At 48.5% G+C, this 9,441-nt stretch overlaps 1 protein-coding gene across 4 annotated transcripts; it reads right to left on the reverse strand.

The window, feature by feature from the left end:
* Positions 1–401: 401 nt before the first annotated feature.
* On the reverse strand, positions 402–8,425 carry ACP6 (acid phosphatase 6, lysophosphatidic). Of its 4 annotated transcripts, none has more exons than XM_054807981.1 (10): positions 8,186–8,425; positions 7,223–7,351; positions 7,000–7,130; positions 6,269–6,348; positions 5,389–5,476; positions 3,670–3,802; positions 2,835–2,935; positions 1,390–1,485; positions 911–1,076; positions 402–580 (listed from the first exon to the last, which is right to left on the reverse strand). In XM_054807981.1, exons 1-10 carry the CDS (start codon positions 8,378–8,380, stop codon positions 440–442), a joined length of 1,260 nt encoding a protein of 419 aa, XP_054663956.1. In that variant the 5' UTR covers positions 8,381–8,425; the 3' UTR covers positions 402–439. The 4 variants fall into 4 exon arrangements, with proteins under 4 accessions (XP_054663956.1, XP_054663947.1, XP_054663964.1 ...); XM_054807972.1 differs by having other exon boundaries at positions 7,223–7,354; XM_054807989.1 differs by lacking the exons at positions 5,389–5,476; positions 6,269–6,348 and having other exon boundaries at positions 7,223–7,354.
* Between the last annotated feature and the right edge of the window lie 1,016 nt (positions 8,426–9,441).

Consider the following 9,441-nt stretch of genomic DNA (forward strand, 5'->3'; position numbering starts at 1 on the left):
GACACAACACAAGAAAGGGAAAGGCACAGTGGCTTCTGCAGTTCGCCACACATAAAAGCAATCATTATGTCAAAGCTCTCAAGGCTGGTAGTACAGAGCAAGCTGGGCTTCATCCCACAGACCCAGCGTCTGAGGAACAGGTATGTTTTCTCTCCTTATTCCTGAAGCAGCAGGGCAATTTAAACCGGTCTGTTCTCTCCCTTGCTGTTTTCAGCCTCTCTCTGCTTTTGTGTGGCTACCTCAGAAGTGAACTCGAGTCATTCTGTTATGCATCTTCTTTCATCTTGCTGCTAACAGAAAGTGACACTGTGCCACCCTGTGTCTGGTAGGAAAAAGTCACCTCATCTAAAATACCTTTTGAATAGGGAAGGCTGGCAGGAATATAAAAAAAAGTCAAAAGATTGTGACAATAAACTAATTTTAATTTAAGACAAGTATTTTATGAGTGAGTTTGCTGATTCCCCTCCATTTGGGAACACAGGTTATTGTACTCCTCCGGACTGACTGAGTACTGTGAAAGAACTTCTAGAAATTCTTTGAGTGGGCAGAGACTTGCTCTACATCCTTTCACCACTTGCTCCTGCAAAGGCAAAGAGACAAAATGACAGATTTTGTGCATTGCCAAAGCCCTTTTTTTTGCTGATACTGATGCATTCTGGGGCAGGGAGACAGGCTAGTCAAGGCAGAGACACAGAGAGGCAGAGGTTCAAAGTCTTTGCCTAAACTCGCACTAGATCAATGGCCCGCTCAACAGAAAAGATATCTTGGCTACCATGGATGTGCTCTAGGTGTTTTACTTTATCTGGCTTGATGGCATGCTCGGAACAAGTCTCGTTTCACAGCTTTACAGGCACGCATAGCAAAACCAAAAGCCCAAGGCTGATAAGATGGACTTCCCCTGCGATCTTACCTCTCCATGGTAAGACATGCGAACAAACCACTCTTTGGACTGCTGGTGCTGATACAGTTCCAGGGTCACGTCTGCAGCATAAGGTGGCCACTTGCGATCAAAGGTGCCCAGTGCCACCAGGAGAGGAATAAGGGTAATGTCATGAGAAGCATAGAGAATGAGCTTTCTGGTAAAAAGAAGGAGAGAAAAAAACCCCACAAAACAACCAAACCTAAAATGTTAGCTGTGTTCCTCCATGGAAAGCAAGACACTCATGCTACAATAAGGCACTCAAGGCTCAGGGCTAGTGTTTTGATTGCACAAACAGTATGCTGCACATACAGCCTGCCTCAGCAGAAGCAAACATGGCACTCATGCTTTTCCTAGCAGATAAGTGCTCATCCTCTTTACACACACATTCAACATCTTTCTGAACCCGCTTTTCACACTGACAGCAAGTCAGAATTTATAAGGATTAGAGGGAGAGATCTGCCCTGTACCTGGCCTTTTCAGCTGGAGATGAGGGATCTACTGCTTCTGTAATGTTCTTCTGTAAGGTATAGAAAAGGAGACCAACACTCATCTGAAGAATTTCTCTAGAAAAGAAGCAGAAATAAATCTACTAGTTTTAAAACTTTCAAATGAAATAATTTTAAATGAACACCTGGGAACATGCATTTCTCTTACAAATTTATAACATGTATTGAGTGTAGCTAAGAACTATTAAATGCAATTCCTATGGTTAACTTTTTATTTCAGCAGTTGCATAGTCACCACAGCGATTCTAATATGATTGCAGATTAGGAGGGGAAAAGTGTTAACAAGCTGTCTCATGAGGTGTGGCCCACATCAAGGGAAACATAGAAGCTCCTTGATGTTCTTTATGCTATTTTGTTTCCCTAGTTGTGATTTTTGGATGCATGGTTTTCAGCTAAGGAAGATGACTGTAGTTGATTGCAAAACAGCAAAAGTGCTTGGGGTCTTTGGTGGGAAGGTGGTTGACTATATTTAAAAATTAGTTTTTATCCTTGTATTGAACAAGGATTGAACAAAGAGGAGATCTTCAGAGAACTTCTGGTGTGAAGAAATTCCCTCTACCTAATTAATACATCAGTGGAAATGGAGGATGAGTGTGACTGTGGCTCTCCGGGTGTTGTGGGAGTGGGGGAAATCAGTCTTTCATTACCCGAGATCTCCAATGCAAGTTAAAGAAAAGGCTGAGGGCAACTGCCCTAACGGAAAAGGCAGTCCTATACCACCACCTGCGAAGAGCTGGTGAATAGGGCAGCTGTGAATGAATCTGAAAGGAAAACAGCTGCTAGGCTAGCAACTCAGCCACCTTTACAGACAGCTGTGGAGGAGGTAATTAACTGCATGTAGCAGCAGATTCTTTTGCAAGTAGTTACATGCGTGCACACCCTGGCATCACCTTTTCTACCAGCATCAACACTTCTCAGCCCAGCTGTGCAGGTGCCATCCCTGGGATAAACTTCCCAGGCTGGAATTCAGATTGTAGCTGTGCATCTGCAAGGGCAGCCTCGGTGCTCAGGCTGGCAGTGTCTCCTGTTCCCTTCTGGTTTTGCCTCTGACACTGGTTCACATAAACAACTGTGGCAACTGAGGCATTCACTGCCTACCTCAGTGCCTCACTACTGTTCCTTGGAGACTACTCTCTCCACAACTGTCACCAAAACAAGACATGAGCCCACATCCTGGCCTCCTCAGTGTGGACTCTTTTTTCCTAGCTCATGTTCCTGACTCAAGGCACTGGACTTTACACTGAGATGGCCGAGGCACAAACTTCATGAGGGGTGGTAGCCTCTGGTGGGGGAATGGAACAGATCAGAAAGGACTTCTGTCTGCTGCAGTAAGCTGGCGTAGCTCATCCACCCTGGGTAAGCCTAAGACAACCCCTAAGGCTGGAGGCACGGATACAGGCAATCACCTCGAACCATCTTCCAGAAGGAAAAGAATTGAGTCAACAGATCGACGCTCAACTGTCTGCTGAAAGTTCTTCAGCACAGGGCAGCTTGGCAAATTGTGCACCTGGAAGGAGAAGATGTAGCATAACAACAGGGTTTGCCCCTTTCTGAACCCAGCCTGAAAACACATGGATGTCTGCCCGCAGAGAACAGCTGTTCATGTCACAGCATTTGCACTACACTATTGTACTATGGCATTCACGTGAGGAGTTCTAGGATGGTTTTAAACATACGGACTTGCTCCATGCACCAAAAGGATGGATGTTTGTTCTTGAGGATACATTTCTGTGTGAAGGGTGTGTAACGCCTTGAGCTACTCAACTGACAGCCAGACCAATTACCAGTAGCTCCAGCAAAATAGAGGTACTAAGGAGTAGTATATGTGCCCGGCTCCCTTCCAGTAGCAGAAGCCATCTGGCTCATGGGTGGTATGCTGGAACCAGAATTACAATGACTCTGGTAGGTGCTGACTGCCAGAAAAGGGAAAGCACTTCATAATGGGGTAAGGACGGCCCAACTGCTCTCTTAGCTCTACTTCGTTACACTTGAAAGAGATACTGGATTTCAAGGCAGGAACGTAAATACTGGAGCTGAGCCTTCATCCATCCTAGAGCAAGGCTGACTCCACATCTTGCTTTTTAAAAAGGCCATGATATTTCTATAAACTTTCTGGATTGCATAGAAAGGTACTGGGGTACCCAGTGGTATCTGTATGTGTTGGCACCCTGTGGTTTCCTCCAAATGCATGGTAAAGGGAAGTTTCTTTCTGTGACAGTGCAACAGAACTGCTTGGCTCACCTGCTCAGCAAGAATGTTATCAAGGAGGAGAAAAAAATCCACAGACTTCTCACCATCAATACCCATCTTCTCCTTAATTGTTTTCAAGTCATCAGAGATACCTGGCTGTTGCAGAGCACTCTTCAATTTATGCCTGGCAGGGAATTAAGAAAACAAAACCTTTTCACTCACAAACCCCAGCCTAGTGGAGTTGTCTCATGTCAGTGAAGGGTAGAAGAGAAGCACCACAGGATACTGAGGGATTCCTGATGTTGGGAGTCTTAAGTTGCAGAGCAGACAGACGCTGCATCTAGATGTCAAGGATCAGAGCTGGCTATCCGCTCTCATAGAGGCGGGGGAAAAAATTAAGATGAGAAGTGAACACCTCGGAAGTGGTTCCCATACACAAGTGCTGTGTATCAGTTAACAGATCTGGTCATGCTGGAACAGTACAAGTCTGTCTTCAGGGAGTAGCCTTCAACTGCTTTATGAAAGAAGAAAGGGTAGGAGCTTTGAACTGATTGCTGTATGGTGTGGGAAAAAGGAAACACCTAGATACTCACTCATAGCTTAAATCCATCTCTTGCTTTGTTAGAAGCCATTTGCCTGTTCACACTGTTTTAAATTTTATTTTAAAAAGCTTAGCTGAGAATATCCATGCTGGCCATGTACATCAAGCAAAATATGTTGCATAGGTTTTGTTTTCTCTGACCCTCATCTGTTGGGGAGAAGGTGGGAAAAGTTGAAGTTTGTGGGCTTGGGGTTTTTGTTTGTTTGTTTGGGTTTTTTTTTAAGGAACAGCTCTAGTTTCTGTTTGACATCAAATATGCTTGAAGTTCTGGCATAGGTAGCCTGTAAGCTGAGGCAGTGCTTCTTACTGTGGTTTAAAAAATCCACCTTGTGGTGGCCACAAATCGTGCTCAGTTGGTGGGCTGCGGGGAGGGAGCAGGAGAGCTTGCAGATTTTACTCCCTTTTTGGACAGTTGATATTACTAGAGGAGGCTGAATGTACTGCTGCTATGGGTTGTCACTCTACCACTGCCAAGAACAACCCTTTGCCTGCAGAGTCAAGCATTATATAATCAGCTTTTGCAAGTGAATTCTGACAACTCCGGAATTTTGGACAAATATCTGCTCATGTACAACCCAACCAAACTGTAACACATTTGCCTCTCTTGTTCACTTTCCACTCCGTGTCCAACCTGGTACAGGCATTTAGAGTATTTGACTCCGCAAACATGAGCGTTCTTTCTAGGTAAGATGTTCCTTATTTTACTTCATTAGTCTTTGTTAAATTTGTCAAGTCTGAGTATATTTCAGTATCTTCAAGGTATAAATGTGACAGGAATGTTATAATAACCCTCAAACCAGAAGCTGAATATAAAAAGGAGGCCCAATATGTCCACACTTGAAAGGCTTGTTAAGGGATGTAGATGACACTAATTCTGCCCTGCAGCAATGCCACAGAATAGCTGTACATTAGATAGTAATGAGTATTTGCTAGACATGGACTAAATTAAACTGGTCTTTCAAAAAAAGTCTTCTTTTTTTTTCTGGTGCCACTGCTTGGAAAATGACTCTGCTCACTGAGTATTTTTTGTAACTAGCTAACCATTCCCAAAGAACAGTAAGTGGCAGGGGAAGAAATTGGGAAATGGGAAGAAAACGTGCTGTTTTAAATTACTACTGCTGAAATGAAACAGCAGTGAAATCATATAGGGAGGTATGGCTGGTAATTACCTGCTCAAGCATTTCAGGCGCTGGCAGTTGTGGTAATTGGGGTAGAGGATTTCAGAGCTTGCTTCATCAGTGACAATGACAACAGATCCTGCGGAACGAGAAGGAAGCTTCTGTGATCACTAGTGCATCTGAGTGTCTTTAGACTGCTTTAATCACTCCCACAGTCTTTGTGCTCAAGTCCGTGTTTGCCAACTAGCAATTCCCCCTGAGCCATCACCTGCAACACAAGCTGCTGTGCTTGTTTCTGTGCACACAGCATTTAATTCCACAGGGATATCTGCTGTGCACCTTGTAAAGCTTTCAGTTGTGGGTTCATTTTTTTTAGTGTTTGTATGTGATGAAAATTAGTTTCTGTGTCATGAGGTGTAAGGAGCTCTGGCAAGTCACTTTTGCTATTTGTTCCTGGAACTGAATACAGAGGGAGCAGAAGTGAGAGCTTCAAAACCCAGAGCATATTTCTAGGGCATACAAGTAGTTGTCAACCGTAGGATACGGCTGAAAGTTACTTCAGATACTTGTTAAGGATCTTGGTGGTCCTATGGCCAAGATACTTGGGTTTCTCTGAGAAACTTTTTTCCGATGTGCATCTTGTGATCCGGAACTTTTTGCCCTCTTGATTCTGAAGCAGGTTAATGCTAACCTCGTCAGTAGGTCTGAAATTGCAGCATTCATGGCAACAGATCCAAGCTGAGCATCAGCAGAAAGCTACACAAAGAGAGGGAGCAAGTGACAAGTTGATAAAGAACATACAGAACCAGGAGAGTATGGCGAAGAGGGAGAAGAAGTAACAACCAGGAGCCAGAGAGAGTTGGGATGTGCGAGGTACGTGCACCTAGGGAAGACTGAGAAAGGAAAGGTGCTGGTCAGAAGTCTCCCCAACCTTCTTTCTGCTGTTGGTACAGCCCAGCTAGCAGGCACCGTGTGGACTCCAGATTCCGGAAAATATTAGTGGAACGGATACTGTAAGAGAGAAAGGAGTTCATGAGGTAGCACTTTCTCCTTCACACGCACACGGCTGCAGCTGGGGAGGACTTGCTGGAACTGAGGGTTCTGCTCTCACTGTAGCTTTGGAAACCTGTGGTGGGATTCATCTTGCCATACTATAGCTATCTTAAAAAATACACACTGCCCTATCTGAACTGCCCTTTCACTTTCCTTTAGAGACAGTGGAGATAACCAATTGGTACTTCTCTGGTGTGATTTTTATCTCATCCTAAACCAGCCACTCCCAGCATTACTGATGTGAGCAGCAGGGGTGTGCTTTGTCTCACTGAACTTTAGCTATGTAATCTACAGTGAGTTGCTCCAGAAACACCTATTTCTCTTCACTCACCATAAAGACACATAATACCACTGTCAATGGCTAAACGTAGGGTGAGATGAATCTGACCCTGGCGTTCTCCCTCAGGACTGCCAGGAAATTGAATGCTTTGTGGCATGAGTGAGTTTTAGCATCAGGCTCTCCAGGCTAAGCAAAGCCGAAGGCTTGGGGGCAGCCAGTCTGTTATATGGTGGAGAAGTGTGTGCTGGTCAGAAAGTTTCCCTAGCACAGGGCTACTTGTTAGGAGAGAGGAAGCAAGGGAAGGTCCAGAAGGGAAACGAGAGACTCACAAGACCTCAGCAGGCTTAAATGTTGGTGAGAGAAAGTTGGCTTCTTCCACATAGCTTCTCCTCAGCCTTTCCCCCAGAGCAAACATCTGCTGCATCCCTACTGCTGTCAGCTGTCCTGCAATTGCACCACCCTAAGTGCAAAGAAAAGGAAGGGTCACCAGTGGAATATAGAAATAAAAAAGTCTACAGGGGGAACATGAACCCTCATGAAAGACAGCCTCACCTTGAACGTGGTCTTTTGGTACTGCTTCTCATAGGGCGAGGGAGGTCGAGGCCCTCCATTCAGGTCAGTCACCATGTAATCAAACTTAGTCTGAGCTGGCACATCTAAAAGGGTGGGATGCCATTCCACCTGCTTAAAAACAAACAAACAATCAGTGCTTCAGTGGAAAACGAGGACTTTCAAGAGCATTAAACCAATGCTGGGCTGTTATTGTGTGCTGCCTTACCAATAACAGCACAGACCCAGACAGAACCAATCTCTTTGTACAGCACAGACAGAAATAACAGCAGTGCTGCATCTTAGATTTGCTGATCTGCTGTACATCATGCAGAGGTGATGCGTGTCAAATGCAGTACTTGCTTTCCTCCCCTTACAGGAAAAGAATCTGTAGACAATTGCTATTGCTGCTATTTGTTACACACTGAAAAGTTTCTTTAGCAAACTACCAGAACTAATACCTGCCAGCTCAAGAGGCTGCCTCGTTGGAGGCCGTGGGGAGACGGATCGGTTGCAACACTGAGGCAAGCGAGTACCTGTTGTAATGCGTAGTGCTGCGGGGAACGGCTCAGCGCTAGGTGTAGAAGAGCCAAGTCCCCGGGAGCAGCAATCACTTGTGTTAGCGCCGCTGCCAGCGCCTGCCGCCCCGCGATGCCCATCCCTGCGCCCTTCCTCTGAGGGCTCCCTGCGGCCACAGCGGGGATCGCTCCCTCCGCCATCGCCCGACCCACTAACAGGCCGTCGCCGTTCCACTTTAGCTCCCAAATTCCCACATTTGCCACAAATTTACTCTCGGTAGTGCCTTGGGAAGGGGAAAAAAAAAAAACCCCAAACGTTTACAGACTGATGGAAGCACGGCAGCAGCTCAGCAGCGGACACCCCCCCCCGGCCCGGGGTGAGGGGGCCAACCGCAGCCCCGCGGGCAGCCGCCACCGCTCCGCAGCCCCGCGCCCGTCCCGTCCTCACCGGCTCTGCCCCCGGCAGGGGCCGTAGCGGGGTGCGCGCCCCGTGCCGGAAGACCACCTGCACCAGCTTCAGCTCCAGGTCCCGCCGCTCCCTGTCGCCGCCGCCGTCGTCCTGGGCGGCGACCGCCGCTGCCCGCCGTCGCTGCGCCCACAGGGCCAGGCCGCCCAGGAGGCCCAGACGGGTGCCCCAGCCCATGGCAGCGGCGCTGTCACTGCCGGCACCCGGCGGCACAGCCGCGCCTGTCGGCTGGGGGCGCGGTGGCCGACGGGAAGCGGAGTCGCCTCGCTGGCTCCTATTAGCGACGGGGCCCCGGCGATGGACTACAGCTCCCAGCGGGCACCGCGCCGCGGGGGGCGGGCTTGCCGGGGAAGCCGCCGTGCGCAGGCGCGCAGGGCTGGGCGCGGCCCGGTGGGCGGCTTCGCCCCGGGCGGGATAGGTGGGGCTTCCTCCCTGTCTTCTTCTCAAGGGGTGGGGGGGCAGCGCTGTCGCCCTGCTGTCTTTCTGCTAGCTGCTGCCTTGTCTTTCCCTCTTTTTTTATTTCGTTTTTCCTCGGGCAGCGGCCAGAGGGGCGCTTCCTGCGGGCGAGCTCACTGGGTGCAAGTTTGCGGCTTCCCGGGAGGGAGAAGTCCTTCTGCGGTTTTATTTTCTTCCACCTTTTCGCCTTAGAAGGCACTTTTGGCCGCGGGAGTGGTGTGCTTAGGTGGAAGAGCCTGCGCTGGTGCCTGTCGGTGCGCTGAATTTAGTACAGAGGGAAGAGGCTGCGAGGGGGGAGAGGGCGCCCCGAGCTCCTCCCGTCTGGCTGCCTGTGCCCTCCCGCCAGCAGCCCCTGGGCGGGGAGGAAGCGTTGGTCTTTTCATCGGCCTGCGTGGGCATTGCATGAGCAGCAGGGGAAATTTCCTTCCTATTCGTATCTTAATGGCAGCGTTTTTTCTGGGAGAGAACAGCTTCTTACCCCTGTGGCTTGTTTCCCTCCCCGCCTGCATTCAGTCACCCATTAACCTCACCCACAAAGGTTTGCAGTTGGCACTAAGCGTGGTGCTGACATTTTCCTTCTTGGTGTTTAAATGAAGGCTTTTTTTTCCACTGCGAGTTTGCTAAACAAGGTCTTTTTTCAGTTTGGCTGCCCAGGTCAGGCACCGCCGGGAAGGGAGCGGTGGGCCTCCTCCCAGTCTTGCCTGGCCTCTCGTTCCCAACGCGGCTTCGGGAGCCGAGACAGCAGCGAGGCGGGTGAAGGCACGGCCCTGCTGCGTGGGTAA

This window comes from Grus americana, chromosome 1, assembly GCF_028858705.1.
Source record: "Grus americana isolate bGruAme1 chromosome 1, bGruAme1.mat, whole genome shotgun sequence".
Classification (NCBI taxonomy): domain Eukaryota; kingdom Metazoa; phylum Chordata; class Aves; order Gruiformes; family Gruidae; genus Grus; species Grus americana.